Below are 21,889 nucleotides of genomic sequence, written 5' to 3' on the forward strand. Positions count from 1 at the left end.
CGTGCACAGTAGCTCTCAGAGGAATTCCCAGCGGATCGGATAGAAAGTTATTTCTGTAACTGACCTCAATAAGGTAGCAGAAAATGGTGTTTCTAGGAATATCAGTAGCCAGTCTGGTTTACTGGCAAATTGCTTGCCTCTGAACAAAGACCAGCTGGTTATTTTTCACTATTGACATGAGTACTCTTGAAAGATGGCAGACTAACATTTTAGAAAACAGTTTGGAGCTTCAGCAAGGACATGTTTTGATCAAAGTTCCATAGCTTGTGGTTCTTTTCATCATTGCCAAATGTGGAAATTGTATCTTCATTCCATTTTTTTGGTGTTGGAAAGTTCAGAAAACCAATATCTAAAGGAATTCCCTAGCAACCTCTTAGTCGATTCATTAAGAGTTTTAAAACATTGGTTGACATACCACCTGGCTTTGCAGCCTTGCCATTTTTCACATCTCTAATCTTCATTCCTATTTCTTATTGGGCATTTCCCCAGTGAAACTATGTCCTCTCATCTCTGTCAACAGTGGAAGATTTATTTTGCATAGATTGCAAGTACCATCTTCCTCTGTAACATTTGTTTTTCTCTTCAATTGTATCTAAATGTATGTGTTTGGTGTCTTAAATGTTCGCATTTGGGGCACATTGCGCTGAAGTTTCAATAAAAAAGAAAATAATAATAATAATTTTTAGATGTCCTCCCCTCAGATTTTGTTTTGTTTACTATTTTACCTATTTTACAAAACTTTGAATAGAAATGTGCATTGGTGATCCCAATTGTAAAATGCCAAACACAATTAGTAGTGTTCATAAATGTTGTAGAACCACCAAACGCATACACTAGTTATCACTGGAAGTGAGAGGACAGTTGAAATTTCACAGGGAAGTCATTATGATAGATGCAAAGACAATTTCTGTGATGTTTGGAATAACCCCAAGAACACAAAACGACTATCCTTCTAAAAGTCCAACAAGACATTGAAAAAAATTGATCAGCTGCCCTCAGTATATCAACAGCCATGTAGTGATTCAGTGGGCAGTCATTACAATGGTTCATTGGCATAAAACTGTTTTAGGAAAACCTTGGAATTGTCAACAATTGTAAACATGTAAAGCTTGCTCTCATGTTTCACTAAGCGGTTGCTGGGTGCAACCAGCAAGCAGTTACTTCCTCACATCTTCTAAACCACGCTCTCTCCATTTGATCTCAGGGCCCAAATCAGCTAGCAGGAGTATGATTTAACCTCTGAATAATATTTTTTGTTGCATATGCATAGTCAAGGCTTTCCTCTGTCTATTCGACCTCTTTGAGGATGACTAGTAAAGGACCCTGTCCAGATTGTGAAACTCTTTTATCCCAACTGGAAAGAAACTACAAACCAAGATGGCTACCATGGACTAGGGAGAAGGGAGCTGATTGTAGTCCCTTCTCCCTTTCCATGGCAGTAATCAACACTTCACTCACACGGGTCCTGGATGCGCATAGCAAGTCAAGGGCTGCCAACAGGGAAACTCCTGAGCACTGTTAGGCTATATAATTGCTGGCTTTTTCTGTCACTTCAGCTAATATGTAAGCTTCAATCCAAGCGCAATTCTTATCAGGATCCCATTGCTGTTGTATATCTTCTGATCACCCTAAAGTGTCCTAATGTGCCGCTTTTATTTTTCAGAGGTTAGCATACTGCATCACACCTGAGAATGAACACCATCTTGTGGCACAAGGGAATGTAAGACAGTTTAAGGTTGGTCATTTTCATGAACAGTAATAATCCGAAATGCTATTTTTAAAGTTTTTGACTGACATACGGTCCTGGTGGGACTTGAAGCTGTGACCCTTAATGTGTGTATCGCCACTTTACAAAGGCTTGTTAAATACCTATAGACAGTCAAGGAGAGCTATTGGCCTACAGACGCTGCGGGTACAAAAGGGCATGACCTTAAATAATCAATGCGTTATCGCCAACCAATCTGCCACTTTTTTTAATGCAATATGACAGCAATACACACCACCTTCAATGGCAATTTAAGTGTAGAACAGACCAACGGGAAAGTGAGGGGACACGAGAAATGACGAAGGGAACCTTTGAAGAGGTCAGCGAGAGGAGAGAAGCTGAGATAGGATAAAATCGCAGTAAAAATGGTCGCCAGGTGGCGACATTACCCTAAAAATGCACCCTCTAGACAATCAAACACTTTCCCAAAATATTCTAGGACTGGAGGTAATAATATATAATTATACACCTCCTAGAATGTTTGGGGAAAGAATTTTAGGGCTCAGGAAAAAAATGACGCCTACCTGGTGACTTTTTCACAGCGACATTATAACAGGGAACCGATAAAACTTGAGGGGCAGAAAAGAGGAGATTGGAAAAGAAAATATGGTAGGGATATGAGAAGAGGGAACGAGGAAAGTGAGGGAGGAAGGAGGGAAGGGCAGAGAGGACCATGGCCTACACATGTGACACCGCAAGGGTAAACATAGTGTAGATATCCACAGATGCTGGGGGTCTCTGATGGGGGAGAAAAGAGATTGTGGATGAACACACAAGTGGCAGTAGACAGGGGGGTGGGGGGGTCCTCAGCATTTTGGGCATAAATAGAGATAGGGGCGCACAGGTACGGTGGCAGAGTCACATGCAGGAATAAAGACAATGGGCCTGATTCATGGATTTTTTTGCGCAGTGTAAAGCGACTTTGCACTACCAACTAACACCCTGATTAATGCATGGTCCCGAGACTTTCTTTGCTAAAGATTCCATGAATCAGGCCCAATGAAAAATACATGCACAGGGCCCAGAGTCAAAGAAGCAGGCTTAGCGATATATCCTGGAAGGCCTCTCTGTGAAATGTGGGGTTGACAGGCTGCACCTAATGATATGCAGCACTTCAAAAAGACATTGGGATTAGAGAAGACTACGTTTTCCTTTGAAATGAATCACAATAAACATTAGTTCTTGTTTTTAGAAGAAAGAGTGTAAGGGGAGGTAACTGTGATCGTGGCTATGGTTAATCATTTGATTTCTTAACATGAACATGTCAGTATGTAGGGACTACTCACAAGAGCATTTTATAATGGCAAAACCCCATTGGAAAACGTTCTGTGAATAAGGGCCTTACTTTCTAAGAATGACTGCGACTCGGGCTGGATGAATTAGGAAAATCCCGCTCAACTTCATTTCTTGCAGGAAAAACAAATGTAATATCAAAGGAAGTCAAAATGTCCGAAATGGTCATGAAGTATAAGTTATTTTCAAGTTTTACATAAGCTTGCTATTGTTTTTTGAACTTTCCATATAAGTTTAGCAAGAGGGCCTGCATGTTTTGAAAGTGCACATTTTCTGTTTGTTACCAGCCGCTGCTTAAATAAGGATACAATTCATCAAGCAAACCTAACTTTTTTTTAAAATTCAAAAATTTCGTTAGAAAGTTCACCTGCTGTACATCTGAGTCTAAGTACAGACCACTGTGCAAATATGGTGTTGTCCTTGAATCTACACATTGTTAGCTACTAAGCAACTACAACTCATTTAACTTGGGGGGCCTTACATAATCCTTTATTTGCATATTCATATATTACAGTGCAAAAGTGACATCTATGAAAAATGATTTTGGCTAAGGACTATTAGCACCTGGGGGAAATGGTGGCAGCCAATCAGGAGGTTCGGAAGGCAGGCTCACACCAATGGTATAAAACAGCCTTCAGGGCCACTCCCCACTTGCAACCATTTTCTCCATTCTCGGGGGCAATCCTCTTCCCACACCTGCTTCCCCTCACACACACCCACCCCATTACATCTTCCTCCTGCCCTCTCTACCCCCTTGAAAACGTGCCTGCTGTTCCACCGAGTGCCTCTGCCTCTTGTGACGGCTTCCATGAATATAGAAAAGACACTGGTGCGCTTGGTTTGTTGAGTGGTGGTTTTCCTGCATTTTATTTCAAAGGAATCGGGCGTATGCTTTCATGATATGATATGACATGATATGCTATGATATAGCATTTATAACGCGCATATAAAGGTGCGACGCAGCAAGGGAGGGGGGACAGAGGAAAGACAGAGACGGCGATCCTACTAGCCCAGGTGTCATTCAGATTGTGCAAGTGCAGGGGAAGGGAAAAGTGCAGAGTGGGAAGTGGGAAGGGACAGTGAAGGACATGAGGTAATAGAATAAATAAGAATAAGAGAAGTAGGGCCAGCTTGTGGCAAGTGCAGGAGTAAGTGCAGACATCAGGAGGTCTCAAGTGCTGGTGGGGGACTGTAGGGATACAGAAAACCTTCCCAAGTGCGGGGGTTGCCAGGGAGGCAATGCAGGTGTGTAACTGGCTGGGGAGGGGACCTGGACCCGAGATCAGAGGGTGGCCAGGTAACCAGTACAGTATCAGCCAGATCATCTCGAACCCGTTTGTATTGTATTTTTTTCTTTTAAAGGCAGCGCCCTGGAGGGAGACCCGGGGTGCTAAAAGTGTTCCGCACCTGGTAAAGGGGGTGGCTTTGCCAGTAACGGCCCTATGCATTTAGTAGGCTATTACTGCCCAAGCATGCCCCGCTACTGTGTGCCTTATGCTATATTGAGGTTTCCTAATGGGAGAACCAGCCTCAGAAAGACAAATGCAGTGATCCCTGTGCTGCTCTGTGCACAGGTGCGTTGATACCCCAACACCAGGCAAGCTACTGCCCCTTAAGCCTCTTATGCCATCTGAGATACAAGGGAGAAGAGACCTGGATGGGTAGCCGTCCTGTGGTGCAAGAGTCCAGGAGCAGCTCAAAGATAAATACAACTGTGAAGAACCTTGCCTTCCGCTTTCGTGTTTTCACAATGTCCGCTTGGATATTGTGAAAACACGAAGTTGCTGTGACCGGGACCGGATTTGGTCAAAAAGAGTCGGGTGGAGGTTGGAAGGAGGGAACATAAACATGTGGTTCTTTTAACAGTGTAGATTGGCTCTACTTGATCCCTTGGTCACCGCTCTGATGAGCCACCCCTTCTTGCCAGGAGCCAATAGCAGCAGTAGAAGGCAAACTGGGGGCACAATAGGCCCCTGTGTGTACACCCACTGTGAAACGAGTTGGAATGACTTAAGCATTGAAACCTGTGGATTGTTCTTCCACCTCGAGGTACAAAGTGATTTCCTGGGCCACTCAAGGTGCACTTCACTCTTGTCGTGATGCTGCCTGAGGCGCCCTTAGCCGAACACCACTATCTTACCTATAGCCCACAGACTACCATTTTGTGTCTAAAAAAACAGCAAAGGACGCTACTCATAAATAGGTATACTTAGATAATTGGGGGAGGGAGGATCAGAACACATATTGCCAGCCAGGGTATTAGTGTCACTCAATCAGGAGGCTAGGAATGTGGGCATGAACTGGCACTCCCCTCCTCTCATTATTATTTTCTATTCTCAGAGGCTATACCATTCCCCCTACCTCATTACACCTCCCCTCTTCCACCTTGCCAAAGTATTCGATGTTCTACCGCCTTGGTCCCTCTCCGCCCCATCCAGTGGCAGCTACCATAATCATAGAAAAGCATTTTCTATGTTGTATAGTGCCATCTTGCTTTCTGAAGGGAATTAGGCTTACGCTTTTATCACGCACCTGATTACCTGAAGGGTGCCCTGCGGTGCTTACACCATTAAGCACCCAATATGGGCCAAGGTTGGCTGGTAACAGCCCAGTGCCCTCATGGAAGCCCTCATTTTTCTCGGACCCACCATGTCTAGTGAATATTACCGCCCATGACCGCACCTCTACCGGGTGCTTATTGCTATGTTAACACTATGAAAGCACCTGATCCTCAAATGCATGTCTATGCTCTCCAGACACAGTCGACTGAGTCCTTCCATCTCCCATGCCCAATACATTGAGTACCATGAAAGTTGGTCATAGTAACACATGCTGCATACAGCGCTAGGAGGCAGCGCACGCTGTGGTTGCAAGAGCTATAAGAAAGCTCATTACATGTATTTTTGCATTGAAAACAAAGATCAAAGGTGTTCCATTTTTCGAACAGTACAAAGGAGTAAATAGTGTTAGCTCGTAAAGAATCTGAAGGTGAGATTGAGCAATAGTAGTTCAGTCCCACTGCATTCCATGGAAGGTTACTTCTGGCTGGCATGAGGTGTGGCGGGTGTGCAATGCAAAGTCCGGTATCCGTCCCTGATCGGAGCCTAATAACCACTGCAATGTGTATTGTTGGGGGAAGGACGGGTTTGTTCAGGGAGAAGTCATAGGAAGTGTGCAAAATAACACACCAATATCCTCTGCTCGCCTCTGCGTGAATTTGTTTTGCTAGCGGCGATCAAAGGGAGCAAATCACTCAATATTATCCCTGATACTGGAGCACCAGGTTGCCACAATCACACTTAAAGAGCGGCCATTTCCCAAGCTCACGTGTCTGCAGGGGGTGTATCCACTGTGAGTCATCAAGAGACAGCCAAATCTCTTGATTAAGATAAAATGAAGCCAAACCAAATATAAAAAGAGCCAAAACAACAATGGATGGAAAGAAGAAGACAATCGATGGAAACAGATTGAAGAAAAAGGCAAAGAAGGCCAGATCAAAAGTCAAGAGAAATAGTAGCAAATCCCATCATGTTATATTACTTGCCAGTTATTGAGCAGGACAGTTGCCTATTGGTTTTGCTCCGCTAATTACTGGACACTAGTCAACTCTGTAAAGCTTCGGCACTTCTAAGAGGTGCAACATGTAAGTATTAGGGAACTTCTGAAGGCAAGGTGGTTAACATTTGCTTTTGGGGAAAGTGGGTGGCCATTTCAAAAACTGAGAAGCTGCTGTAGAAATGTGTGCCCTTAGTAGAAAGGAGATTTTGGAGCAGAGATTTTGTCAACGGGTGTAATGTATATATTTGTCCATGAGGACTTTTGGACCAGTTAGTGTTATGCGCTAATGAACCGGGAGCGAGCACAGTGAATTCAGAGCTGCAGTTGGCGAGTCGCTATTGCTGATTTGCATCAGCACTCCTGTTGCAGAATTCTTAAGCCATCGAAGTCAGGAAATTAGATATAGAAGTAGCTCCAAATATATGTTCTTTTCGTAATGTATACGATGAAACATCACTATGGTTAAAATTACTTGGACATGACGATTAAATATTAATGAGGGAACAATTCCGTAGAGAAGGCATACATACAAAATCCAAAACAATCTTAGAGAATGCCGCTCTATGGAATCTCAGCCTCAGGTTGGCAGCCTTCTGGGTACCTGTATCCTTAGAAACCTAAGAAAAATCTAAAGGGAAAAAATACAAAAGCAAGGGTCCAAACAAATAGCAAGCAACAAAATAGAAGATGCAAAACACAAAACAATGCATCCAGCGGACCAATCAAACAATGGTATATACAATTCTAACTATAAGGGCACTTATATTAGAAAAAAGGCATAGAGATTAACTAAAAAATGAGTCGACATACGATTTATGGACAAAAAACAGCAAATCAGTGATGAAAGATTACAAATAATGAAGAAACAAAATAGCAAATTTAAGTTTCGTGTATATCGTCGGGAGGGGCTGTCACTTTCCTCGCCCTCCTACCCACAGTGCACACTAGACATTTGACTGGCCATGTCCTCAAAGACAACCAACTACAAAGAAAGCAAAACAAAGCCTGGAATGGAGCCAACCATCTTGTGGCACTGCTATCCTCTAAATACCCTGGGCTGCCCTGCGGCTCCTTATGCTCGGTGTTGAAGATAGAGACTGTGGTTATAGGTGAAAGTATCTAAAACAAAAGGATCGAATGCCTTTTTTTCGACACCAAAAGTGCCGGAAAAAAAAGTTTCGAATGCTTTTTAAAAAAAATGTATGGGGGGGTTTCCCCCAAACCTCCGTTTTCCTTTGTAAATTTTTTTTTTTTTGGTCCTTTTGGTTTCGAAAAAAATGGCATTCGATCCTTTTTTTTTTATCCTTTGACCGGACACCAGTGACTATACCAGCGACCAACAGCCCACTTAACCGAGTAATCAGATCAGTAATTTCCGGGTGGTGTTGTGACGCAATTCCATTCATGAGTGGTACTGTATGCACCCTAGAAACGTCAGACGTGGTTCCGCTGCCCAGTGGACCAATCGTAGATCGAAAAGCACAAACAGTTGCGCCTTCGCACTACCACTCAATCACCACAAACTCATACATTTTTCTTTTTATTTTTGTAAACCTCTTTGTTCAAGTTAGCAGAGTGGCTGATTTCATTGTTTCACACTCATCAACAACGGTATCATTACCCCCATATCAATAATTAACAGAAAGTCAAATGATTTCCAGAGGCTTGTAAGAAATACATTAATTGCATGAGAAATGCCGGTTCCTAGTTCTTGTATCTGATTTGTCATGTTTTTCTGATTCGGAAGAAGCATGTTAAATAATATTTCTTAACCGGTCTTTTGATTAGTGGTCTTTTGATTAGTGATTGATGACTTGTGACACAGGGCTCCGTAGAATGTCAGAATGTGATCATATGCATATTTCTGTAAGCGTGGTCGACTTAAACACCCCAGAAATAACGCTCTTTTCCATTGCCTTACAGTTCAAGCATTGGATGGCCATATGACAGCGGCTACTCAAGGGAAAGACAAGCTAAGACATCAAACTGGGAGTTTCTGATAGCCAAGCCCAACACACCATCGGCTGCGGTTGGGCAAGGCTGGTGCGGAGCTTGTTTACTGATCCCTTTACAGGGGAGAAGAAAACGTTATACTTTCTGTTCTCAATACCTCCTTTTTATTACCTGCTTTCTAAAGAGCATGTTCAAAGACGTTTTTCTGTTTTCAGTTATTACTGTGACAAGCTCACCCTTGACATACAGTAACTGGAATGGCTTTGTGGAGATGCAAGCACGGCCGCGGAGGTAGAGGTACCTACAACCTCTTCATTCATGAAGGAAGGGGGAAGATGGACGGTCTTGTGTTTGGCGGCCGGAGGCGAGAATTTGAAAGAGGCGTCCCATTCTGCGACGTGCTCCTGCTGCATCCTCGCCTACAATGAAGATCATGTTTGACATATCTGTCACTCCCTCATCTGCCTTTGGCTGGGATTGCTGGACACTACCCCTGGAAGGCCTTTCTTTCTGCTTGGTGCATTACGGAACATTTTGCAGGAGTGGGGCCAGGGGCAGGGCACAATCTCACTGTGTGTACAAGCCAAGAGATCCCCGTAACGGCGGAAGTCGCAAAATGCACGATGAAGTTGCATTACCTTTCACTGTTTATGTCTCACCGTCACATGCCTGTGCCATTGTTCCTGCGTGTTGCTCTATACCTCACACATTGAAAAGTAGGCAACCATTGCTGAGTCTGTATTTCACAGTCAAGTTATATGTTCCATACTCATAAAGTTAGTCAATTCCCTCTTTAACATAGCTACAGTCCTCATGGAAAAAGGCCCCATGCACCTTGATGCATGGGGCCTTGTCTCTTCAATATATTAATCATGTTTGCTACAAATGTGGTGGAAAGGCAGCCATGTCCCACTTTCATTAATATCATTCACAATTAAACACACATGTGGGTTGGGATGCATTTCTAACGAGACCAAAAAAAGGAGACTGTTACAAAATGTAATGCCCTTCTTTGGAGGATATCGGACGTTTCCAGTTCCAAGATGTTAAGTCCATGATCCCTATGCAGGTCTGCGGCCATCAATTCTTCCAGCTGGAAAAAAAGATATCTCAAAATGCTGTTACAACCTGTCTGTTGTAGTCCTCGATATCAACCTCAGACGTATAGCAGAAAACGAGATCTTCAACTTTAGTTTTTTAGATGGTGAATACAGCGGGAGGCCTCTACATGTCAATAGATAGTGACATGCATGTGTCTTCCTTGATAGGAGTGTGCGTTTAGAACGACAGCGTGCAAACATGTCAGCATTCCACAAATGCTGCTCCTTCTATAGTAGCCTTTCTTCTGTCCATAAGGTGAATTCTTAGCAGCGCTGACCGATTCCTAATCCAGGACACTTTATGAAAGGCAGGCATCCTCTGATAAGGAAAGCACAAAGAACCAAAAAGTCACAGATGGAAATTCTTACGCGAACACCACTTGAAAATACCTCTGGCTAATATAACATTCCGTCAATTATGAGCTTGTCTGTGACACTACAAAAGGGGACCAAAAATGTGCAAATCCGTCTTGAACAAAATGGAGCCGCCCTGAGCATACTGATAAGCCATGACACCTTCTCGAGCCTCCTCAATCAGGTGAAACTTAAATCCCTCAATGAAAATAAGTGCATTGAAATACTACCCAGAAGACTTCCTGCTGTTGAGTATGCGTTGGGTCACACATTTCCATCTATAACCTTTTCTTATTAGTAATTGAGAGCCACCTCAGGCCTGCCAACAACTTGCATATTATTGTTCGATGAATGTTAAGTCTTTTCACAGTCATTAGCTTCTCCTCTGTTGCCAGAGGTGGGTGAGGTAATTTGCTGACTGTACAAGCAGAGAGGTAAAAAACAGCAACAGCAGGTCTGGGATTAACTTTTCACTGATTGTTTTAAACCTTTGGTTAGGATCCAGCAAGGTCATTGTGATGTTAGTGCTAGGCACGGTATTAGCATACTTGATCGAAAATAAATTGACCTTTTAAATTTGACCGCATTTCTTCTATCGTTTTTGCAGGAATTTCGGTCAAATTTAAATAAATATATATATATGGGGTGGGGTAAGGGAATAGGTTAAGGTGGGAGAAGTAGGGGTGCGCGGGGGTCTTCCCCCGCATTTCAGAGCAAAAAAGACCAAAAGAAATGTTGTCAAATTGGAAAAGGTCAAACATTTTCGACCAAGCAGACCTAAACCCCAGGCGCCACCTTTGACATGCCAGTAGCGAATCAGCTGCTATGTGCATTATGCCACCAACCCATATGCGTATAGCTGACCTCCAGTCTCGACCGGGCACTGGTGATAGGCGTCCACAGGGCTGGCATCAACACGTCACTATTAACATGAGCCAGGCATTCCAAAGGAAACGTGTCTCATGGAATATCTGCCATTGGCAAAACTTCCCATCTGCTCAATGGGGAACTACCAGAGAGCTGGAAATAGTGATGTGCCTGGCAACCCAAATATGCCAACTCCATGCAAAGGCATGCTGAGAGAGCCAGTTGGCAGAGCACTTTCATTTGCTGCAATATACCAGTGCATTTCAACACACTTTTCAAGAAAGTGCCATATAGCAACGTAAGAATAGCGTTGTTTCCAAAGTCTCAAAGGGGGTTCTCAAATGAGGCCTGTGCTCCATCATTGCGGTTGATATCCAGTGCAATGAGTACCTTTGGGGAATGTCATGGGAAAGGTGGCTATTTGCTATCTTCTTGCACACAAGGAGGCAATGTACAAACTTCTTCATGTGAAGTCTCTGGATTCAGTACTTACGACGGGCACTCAAAACAACCTGGAGATTGGGCACAGTTGGGTGAGTCTCCCCAAACTTTTCCTGCCTGCTGATATCGAACATTGACACCACCCTCACAGTCGTCATAAGATCGGGCCCTTCACGGTAAGAGCACTTCATCCTGATGGACAACAATACAACCGGGCTTTGACTGCCAGACAGACGGCAGATTGGAATTCTACTCGTTTGACGCAGCAATAAGCTGCAAGAACAGGAGTCCTCAAGTTCTGGCAAACTATCTCTCCGTCCCCCAACTCACCAACTCATATTCAGTCTACTTGGACCTTCACACTCCATACATAGACCTTTAACACACATGGCAGCTTTATACCTACGAGCTTCATCGCCACCACATTAACCTCATCAGATTCACCCAGAGCTCAGAGTATGGACCGTGACATCTTAAGCCCTATCAACTGCCCCGTCACTCACCTGCAGACTAGCGTCTCTCTCCAGTGTCCCGGGGCTGGTAGCTGACAGAGATTTACATTTTCCTCCAGATAGGATATCCACCAGGTGCCACTGCCAAAAAAGCATGTAGAAGCATCCCAACAATCAGGACTTCCAAGACTATTAGTTTCATGCCTGCTTCTCCCACTGCCGCCATCTTTTTATGCATAAGCACAGGCTATGAGAAAACCAGAAATGACAGGCGTTCACCGTACAAGACCACTTGACATTACAGTACATTACGCGTGTAGTAATGGGCGGCAAATCTTGGCAATTTCTATTGTAAAGAAACATATTTCGTCCGTGTGTCAAGGGACCCATTTAACCACTGGCCTCTAACATTAATATTTTATGTTCTAAAACCATGCTTGTAATGAACATATTCATTCCACCAAAAGACTTGTAAGTCTATAAAGCATTCAGATATATTCAGGAACTAGCTGCAAAAAGGCCATTATTTCCACTCCACATAAATTCAACAGAATCGATACTTACCTAGTGATTAATTCTGCAAATTGTCTGGGACGTTATCAGGATGTCAAGATGATTTCACAGAGGGCAAGCACAACACACAGGGGAGGATTCACATAAAATACCAATTTCAGGGATAGGTTCTGCCTTTTTGTTGTCGTAACTCACTACTGAGCATGATATTCTCAAACAACCATGTCCAGTACCGCTGAAGCCACGCCCGTCAGAACGTGCGCTCCTCAGACCGGCCAACACGCAACCTGTAACTATGCACAAGTACCTTAGTGGGAAACGGAGGACAAACCTGCAAGAAGCCACTTCCCCTGATCCCTTGGACACCTTTACAGTCCCCACCATCTCACAAGTTGCTCATCCCCCCCGCCCCCTAGTGTACTTTCCATCGCTAATGTGAGCAAACCAATCGCTGCAAGACATGGACAAATGCATTCTTTAGAGTGGCAAAGCCGTTCATGTTAGAAAGGGACCCACATGAGGCATCCCAGAATGTCCGCATTAGAAACAGAACAATGTGTGTAGTTCCTTATAGAACACGTGCTCCCACTTGTGTTGACATTAGAAGGTCCTTTTTCCGTTTCTAGCACAAGCTGGCATACTCTGGCAAGAAATTCAAAACATATGCTTTTCTATTTTCAGCTTGATTCGGTGCACACACCAGAGATAGACACGTTTCTATCTTAATGCAATCGACACTTTGCTCTCGGAATCGAAATCGTGTCATTCAGTTTTCAGCTTGAGCAAGCCTGTTTGTAGTAGAAATAGAAACAATATTTTATTTGTATTTCTAGTGCTATTATTTCAGGGCAAGCATCTCGGCGCTGACTAGAAATAACCATTTCCAGCTCAGTCTTTGAGGTGATAGAAAACACGTGCCTTGCACTGCCCTCGCGAGGCAGAGCAGTGGGGCATATTTTAGGGTCCTGCATAGGCCAGACGTTTGCTTCCCACTGCATGGCTCTCGCCTGCTGGAACAACTGAACTTTTTCTTCCGAGTTTCTGAACAGGTTTCAATGTTGGTGGTACCGCAGACCATCTGAAATTTCAGTGGCTCATGTTTCCGTGGAGTTGAATCGAGCAAGACTAAACAGGACTCACGAGTGGAACCATTGCTATTCACAAGGGCAACCCACATAGACCTGAAAATGTTAGCTTGCCTGCGTGTGAGGTTGCACTTAGTATAATGTTGTGCATTGGATATGCACAAGTAAAGTGCCTCAAAGGTTCTAACGTTCCAAGTACTATTCTCGCTTATAGTCTTGTCCTAACTGTTGTCACAGCCCACACACATGCTGCCTTTCTGACAGCCATCTGTGCACTTTCCACACGTATTGCCTCACTTACCTCCGTTCACTCAAGTCTAGGCTGTGGAGATATGTGTGAGAAATGCTTTTGGAAATGTTTGTGACTTGTGAATTCGCCGACCTTTTCATACCCTCACCCCAGCCATACTCACCTCTTGGCATGCTCACCTTTGCATATCGGATAGTGTCTGACTTTCCAGGTAAAGATGGGCATACATGTCCATAACCTTAATCTAATTGCATGCCCATGTGATGGTCGCATCATGATTCATTCGTCACATGGAAGAGCTTTTATGAGTTAGGGCTGGCTAACTTTCGCACAACCTACTAATATTTCCAGGCATAAGTGAAACTTACGCCTGGAAGGAGCTTTGTGAATTGGCTCTGAATGGTGTATGTCCAGCTGGTTGTTGTGAATGAAATGTAATGTGCACTGTATTAGTTTGCTACAGGTATGTCTTCAAATAGGGAACTGTTAGATACAAATGTTCCATTGTTGCAAATGGCTATTAAATATAACAACGTGCAATAGCCATATTATAACCCATTGTACCCATGTCCCCATTAAACCATCTTTAGGTGCAGTCACTAACAAACAACATTTCTTTGTAAACAAACTATCTTTCCACGTGGGCATGCGCTTTACAAATACCAAACACTACTGCAATGGCGAACATTGACTTTCCAGAACATTCAGTGGTTCACTGGTGGATTTCTCCAAAGTATAGCCTCATATAGTCCATTACTTAATACTCACAAACGAGAAAATTTTCGAAATTATGCGCATTCTTGTTTTGTCTTAGTGCACAGTGTGCTCCTTATTTTGCAGTTCACAGTTATTTATTGAGGATTCCTGTCATGTGTCTTGCATTGCCTTAAATAATTTTGCAAGAACCCAGTACAGAATGGAGGCTTGCTTAAATCATTCCTGATACATTATCTATTGAATTAAACCAATAGGCCAATTTCCGTGCTGACAGGCTGCATGCTCGGATCCATGAATACGTATCACTCCACGCAATAGTTGGCGTGCGATGGACTGCCTGTGGGCTGTCCCTCATAACACCCACGTTTTCCATTTCCTCCTCATTTTCCATGTTCCGATCCCTAACCTGCCCTCTGCACAAGCCATGCCCATGCTTTGCATGGTGTCTCGCACAAGGCACTTGGCCTCTTGCAGTGACATACCGAGCCTGCGCGAAGTCCATGCAAAATACGAAAAAGTGCTGCACATTTGATTACATGAATCGATAAACGGAATTTCGCACCCAGTTTGGCACACAAAGTCCCAATTTTCTGTGCAGATATTTCCATGAATCGGGCCCTATAAAGGGAAAGTTTTGATTGCAGTCAATGTATTCTAATGTCCAATTCAAGATAGGGAAGGCCAAATGATCCTGACTTTGCAAGAGAGCAGTGATGCTTTAAGGGGCGATGGATCATGTTTTCCTCATCGTTGGTGCATCTCTAGGACTCATGTTGGAGAATCCATCTCTCCAGAAAATTCTTTGCCCGAGAAACAGTGACAGGTTCATGACACATACTATAACATCCCCTAACATCCCATGCCATGCCACATCATACTGGAGAATAACAAATCATAGTATTTCGTAATATGTCATACCATATGTAAGGGTGTCCCTAATTATGCTCACACCAGAATAAATACACCCCTCTATGGAAATAAGGCCAAGAGTCTATCATGTAAGGATAACAAGTTTAATCTTACAAAAATGAGGATGGTAGCAAAGGACTCTGCTGCCTGAACGGTCTTCTCCTGTCCCTCTTCTGTTCCTTCCTGCCAAAGTGGTGCGAGGCAGGAGTTTATATAGGCCTGTCTTGCCCTAGTGGTGTTACTGGCTACAGGCCATGGCTTCATCCCAATCTGTCCTCCTTCCATAATAGGGATCCTCCAAAACCTTTGTTTCTTCTTTGTCAGCAGTTTTGTCAGAGCGTGCTGTTCTAGATTGTGCTAGTTTATGCAAGAATACACTGTAGCTCATGCTTTCCTTCATTTTGCTACCTAAGATATCACGGCAAGCCATCCCATACCAGAGAATATCGTATCATACTATATTCTAGCATACCATATCAAACCCTAAAATACCAGACCAAGCCATCTAATACCAGAGAATATTGTATCACACGATATTCTAGCATACCATATCATACCCTAAAATACCACACCAAGCCATCTCATACCAGAGAATATCTCATCATACTATATTCTAGCATACCATACCCTAAGATACCACGCCAAGCCATCTCATACCAGAGACTATTGTATCATACTATATTCTAGCATACCATACCTTAAGATACCATGCCAAGCCATCTCATACCAGAGAATATTGTATCATATATTCTAGCATACCATACCCTAAGAAACCATGCCAAGCCATCCCGTACCAGAGAATATCATACCATACCCTTACATGGCCTATCATACAGTCCAACACATTGTCATCTCATTTCCCAACTTACCAAGCCTTAAAGTAATGCGACACAACGGTCGATGAGCCATGAATGACTTCATGCCGCCTGGCAGTCTTTTAAAATTGGGAAGTATTCTGCCTAACAGCTTTCCTCAGAGCATGAGTTGAGAAGGCAGTTTCTAAGAGTCCATAGCGCCTTATCAGAGCGGGTCAATTACTTCATTCACAAAGGAGTGCAAAGGTGTACAGATCGCTTCGAAAGGGGCCAATTGCTTTTTTTTTTAAAGGGATGCGGCAATGCCAAGCCAGCAGCCTTGAACACCCCATGAGTTGTGTATGTTCTTTTTCTTTCTTTAGATATAGTCGGCAGTGACTTTCAGTCAAAAAGAGTCAGGAATTAAAGTAAAGACAGGAACAAAGTGTGGAAAGAGCCAAGCAATTTCAAAAGCAGTGGCATGTTTAATTTTACAGAATGCACAGGCCAAAGCATTTCACACACCACAAGGTCGTTACAAATAAGCTGCAATATATTTAAATTGAAAGTGTGTGCACATTAATATTTTGTATCTCTTTGTTGCTGATGCCTTGAGGGTGTTGATGATAGAGGAACTCCTCTCACAGGACCCTGCCATTGCAGCTGCCAGGGAGAGGACAGACCAACATTCCACTCAGTCTAAACCATGCGCTGCCGAGCTCATAATTCCATTCTGCAGCTAACCTCCATTGCAGTTGCCAGGGAGAGGAGAGACCAACATTCCACTCAGTCTTCTGCGTGCGCTGCCTAGCTCAGAATTCCATTCTGCGGCTGACCTCCATTACAGCTGCCAGGGAGAGGACAGACCAAGATTCCACTCAGTCATCACCATGTGCTGCTTAGCTCAGAATTCCATTCTTCGGCTAACCTGCATTGCAGCTGCAAGGGAGAGGACAGACCAACATTCCACTCAGTCTAAACCATGCGCTGCCTAGCTCAGAATTCCATTCTGCAGCTAACCTCCATTGCAGCTGTCGGGGAGAGGACAGGCCAACATTCCACTCAGTCTTCTGCATGTGCTGCCTAGCTCAGAATTCCATTCTGCAGCTAACCTCCATTGCAGCTGCCAGGGAGAGGACAGACCAACATTCCACTCAGTCTTCACCATGCGCTGCCTACCTCAGAATTCCATTCTGCGGCTAACCTCCATTGCAGCTGACAGGCAGAGGACAGACAAACATTCCACTCAGTCTTCACCATGCACTGCCTAGCTCAGAATTCCATTCTGCGGCTAACCTCCATTGCAGCTGACAGGTAGAGGACAGACAAACATTCCACTCAGTCTTCACCATGCGCTGCCTAGCTCAGAATTCCATTCTGCGGCTAACGTGCATTTCAGCTGCCACAGAGAGCAAAGACCAACATTCCTATCAGTCTAAACCATGAGCTGCCTAGCTTAGAATTTCATTCTACGGCTAACCTCCATTGCAGCTGCCAGGGAGAAGACAGACCAACATTCCACTCAGTCTTCTGCATGTGCTGCCTAGCTCAGAATTCCATTCCATGGCTAACCTCCATTGCAGCTGGTTCAAAGATGACCATTGGACCCCTCTATCAATTGTGCACCACAGGAGTACTGGCGTCTCGGCTGCAGCCTGCATGCCGTGGTGAAGCTGAGATCACCCACAACTTGGGCAAAGATCTATTCTAATTCATTTGGAGCATGGTGTATGGACGGACGAGGCATTTTCCCAAGGAACCGGAGCTTTCTTTAAACAAAATGACAAAGCATGTCAGTAGAAAGCAAAACTTATTCATGAATATTTTCCTAAGATTTTAAATTTCACATCACATCCTAGGACAAAGCACTGAGTGTGGACCCAGCGTTAAGCAGAACTACAAGGAATTACTGTGCCCATCTTAACTCCTTCAGAGTTGTACACTTGGTCGCCCAATTCAAAGAGTAAGGCAGGGTGGCAAAAACAACTGCTTTGGGCAAATATAGACAAGGCAAGCTGGGGTGGCCCATAAAAATGTCTAGTTGCTCCCAGAGTGTGCTGAAATACATGAATTCCATAGAGCACCTTGAACTGCACTCGCCCCTCCCCCAACCCCCACACACACAGCTTTGTGCCAAGTATAAGAGAACATTCTTAATGGCAGCTAAGCTACACAATCATGGCTAAGCCTCATGAAAGGTTAGCACAACCACCACATTCTTGCCAAACGTATCGTCAAGCCTATTTCAGCACCCGCGTGGGGATGTCCAGCATTCATTTTATCTGAAATCATGGCTGCACCAAACTTCATGTTTCATATTGTGTCCTGGCCCGGGTCACCTTTTTAATGGTCATTTTCCAATGACAATCTTTTGTGTCAACAATCATTTGCTCATGGAGCACGGTGCATTTATGTGGGTGCGGACAGGTGTGGCCGTAAAAGGGAGACAGTGTAAGAACAACACAGAAAAGGATAGGGGTCCCTGTGGGAAAACAAAACAAAAACAAAGAGGAAGGGGCTAGGGGTGCTCTCTATTAAAGGGCTCCCCCAAGAGTAGAAAATAGCCATGAGTGTGCCACCAAACTAATGGGAGAGAATGAGCGCATGCGGCGCGCCGGAAATGTGGTGCCGGAGCGTGGGAGAAAAAGAGGGAAAATTAGAGGATTGGCGAGGGGCGGCAGCAATCATAGGGGACAGTGACCGTGGGAAAAGTGTAAGGTGGAAAAATGGCACACGGAAAGGTGACCCGCAACCATTTTGTGCAAGTGCCATGGTGTTATTAGAGGTGGCATAAGAACTAATTTACACCGCCTGCCAACAGACTTCACCATTGCAAATACCTTACGAGTCAGACATTTTAGTAGGAATGAGCACACAGATGGGTTGCTTGTGCTGCTCCACACCCCATACACTCCAGGGCACTGGAATGGCGTTGCATTAGGTGCCAGGTAAGGGACTCTCAAAGCAGTCCATCCGCTACTCAGACTTTGCCTTAAAACGACAGGACTTGCTATGATAAAGTTGTGTCGTGAAATGAATTGTCTGCTGTGTTAAAGCCTGACCTTTGTACTTCCTTTAAGCAAGGAAACATGTGATATATGTGTGTGTATTGTATATGTCAATGTAAAGGCCAAATATCTATTTTTATGTAAACTATTTCACATGGAATTCGTTCCCACTATTTCCTTCATTGCTTGTGCACACATAGTTTTCAGGAATAATTAAGATTTTTTCTTTTAAGCAGGCCTTATTAGGGACAGAGACTGAAAATGTTCTGCTGGAGAAACTGCCCTCAAGTTGCCTTACACTAAAACGGGAAGTCAGATGTTTTCAGAGAATCCTCTAAAGTATTTAGACGCATCTTCAAAGTAGAAGTGCGCTCTAAAGAAGCTCACGTAGATGTGTACATGTCCATCAATGCGAACCGGAACTACTCCTCAACGAGTAAACCATGTGTGTTCACATTCCACCCAATAAGTGTGCCAAAGCGTGTGTTCCCTTCAGTCCAGTAGATACACCTCTTAAGATGCTTCCAGAAGGCTTGGGTGATACGTCTGCAATTAGTGTTGCCAGCTGGTAAACGTCATCACAGTGCCCCTCATCGAGTCCTAGCGTTTTAGCCTATCACACTTCACAAGAAGGGGCCTGGAAAGGAAATGGCAAAACTAGTAGGTGTTGGGAAAGAAAGCAAGACCCAATTCCCCTATAGCGCTCCCGCATTAGGAGAAACCTAAAGACAGCAGCCAGAACGCTGCTGACGAACCTAGCCAACTAAAGGGCAGACATTGAACTTGATAATTGCTGCATAATGTAATTTAACACGTCAACAAGAAGAGTGCATTTTGCTAAACAGCCAGACTAGGAAGACCCTGATGGGACGAGGCAAGGTTTGTATCTAGGTTCCTGATCCAGTTCTGTTTGTATAATGTACGCATTTGTCATTTTGTTGGGGGGACTGAAGGAGGGTTAGTCGTAAATTAGCAAAGATTGCTTAATCCACCTGTTGACCCACATTGTGCAATGTCTGGATTTGCATATTTTGATACCGTGTCTGGGTGTAGAAATATCATGTAGGAGACCCGAGATGTTACCTGTGCGGAGCAGGAATTGTGTTACCTGGTGACATTGAACTGTTGCTTCAGCCATTAGAAGTGCTTCACACCAGGATGGAGCGACCCTACACCGGATCACACACAGGGCCCGGAAGTGGAGTGTTGCCTCGCTCCACAGAGAACATATCCAAAGTGGCTTATCATCTTGAAAACAGCCAAATGACCAAAAATGGAACAATGCGTGTTACTACTTCCTCACTGTTGTGTATCCCGCCACAGGCATAATGTCGTTCTCACATTTGTAATATTTGTTTATTTTATTTTGTACTTTTATGTTTATATTATGTGTTCATAAATTGTGGGCCTGAAATTGTGTTCACTCCGCATACGAGAAATTACACTTATGCGCAATTCCTATGTAGATGTGTAAGATTGTATGAGAGTGTGTGTGTGTGTGTGTGTGTGTGTGCGTGCGTGAGTGTGTGCGTATGTGAGTGCGCAATATATTCTCTCGTTACATATACTCAGTCAAATTGTTCATGCAATTCGTAAATGTAAAGTCTTTTAAAGTGTCTTCATACTCAGTCTTTCTGGTCAATGTAAATACCAAATGTTTCAAGCTGTATATCATAAGTGTTACGAAATGTTTAAATCCCCAGTAGATTAAAAAAGTCTTGTTTGAAGTGAGAAACCAAACAACAGCAAAGTAAAACAAATGGAATATGCACATTAAAATAATAAATATATATAAATAATTCAGGCTCTACGCTATATAGTTTTTGTTTATTATTTGAGAAAGTATGGATTATTAACTTGGTATACACACCAGGTTTGCATACATGCTGAAAGATGTCCTATTATGTATTGTAAACTTGTTTAACTACATTCGGTGGTTCACGAAATTACATATGCTTTCCTGACAAGATATTGCCGCCATATAAAACATCTCTTTCTCAATCAATGGCAACCAATCTCAGGAGAAACCACAGCAACAATGCAGATGCACCCACATCCTCAAAGAGCACACACCACATGCCCATATGTATGCTCCCATTTTGCAAAAATAGAATGTTAGTTGTGCATGAGGTCTGACCGGGATAGGAAGATTACAGCGTAGAAGATTTCGTCAAATTCGGATTTGTCGCACCTTTTTAATTGAATTTGCCCAAATATATGTGTGGGGGTGTGGGTAACGGTGTTCATTAGGATAGGGGTAAGTCGGGTGCGGCGGGGGAGTCTGCGAGTGGTCTCCCCGGCATATATTTGTGGCCAATGGTAAAAAACGAAGAAAAAGAAATAGACACATTCTCGAACAAATCATATAGACCGTCTGACCACCAAGGAGATGTTTCAACACCAGGTAAGTTTTGGCATCCTTAAACCAGGGAAAGGTCCTTTAGTCTGTGGTATGTGAATTTGTGTGTGAAAGGCCTGAGATCACTCTGAACATATCTCCTTCAGCCAAAGATTTGCGAAATGAGTAGCTGCATTTTCGCACCCGACTTGAATAATCTTACATCCAAACATTCATGCCTCCCGAAACTTCTCACACTTAGGTAAATGAGGGGCGTTCACAGTCACCATTTATTTCCCAACTTACCTGACCTTCACTCAAACCTGGATCAAAATTCCCTCTATTTAACATTGCTCTGCTCTTCATTTTCTTAAAGGGATAGTTCACTCTAAAATTTTATTGGCTCAAAAGATGGGCCATCATCAAAAATATATATAACAAATATTTTTTAAGAAAGTTCCTATGTACATTTTTTAGCAAAAGAGGCTCAGT

The 21,889-nt window shown here is 43.6% G+C and overlaps 1 protein-coding gene across 1 annotated transcript in view; it reads left to right on the plus strand.

Moving 5' to 3' along the window:
- The window catches only part of SLC6A2 (solute carrier family 6 member 2), a 1,124,598-nt gene extending 1,103,740 nt beyond the window's left edge, over positions 1-20,858 (plus strand). Inside the window, exons 14-15 of the mRNA XM_069639646.1 lie at positions 1,664-1,735; positions 8,540-20,858. Of these exons, the coding sequence (XP_069495747.1) occupies positions 1,664-1,735; positions 8,540-8,563 (96 nt within the window). The 3' untranslated portion in view covers positions 8,564-20,858. The remainder of the gene's footprint in view (positions 1-1,663; positions 1,736-8,539) is intronic.
- Positions 20,859-21,889: the final 1,031 nt, after the last annotated feature.

Source organism: Ambystoma mexicanum, chromosome 1q (genome assembly GCF_040938575.1).
Source record: "Ambystoma mexicanum isolate Mex_15411 chromosome 1q, UKY_AmexF1_1, whole genome shotgun sequence".
Classification (NCBI taxonomy): Eukaryota; Metazoa; Chordata; class Amphibia; order Caudata; family Ambystomatidae; genus Ambystoma; species Ambystoma mexicanum.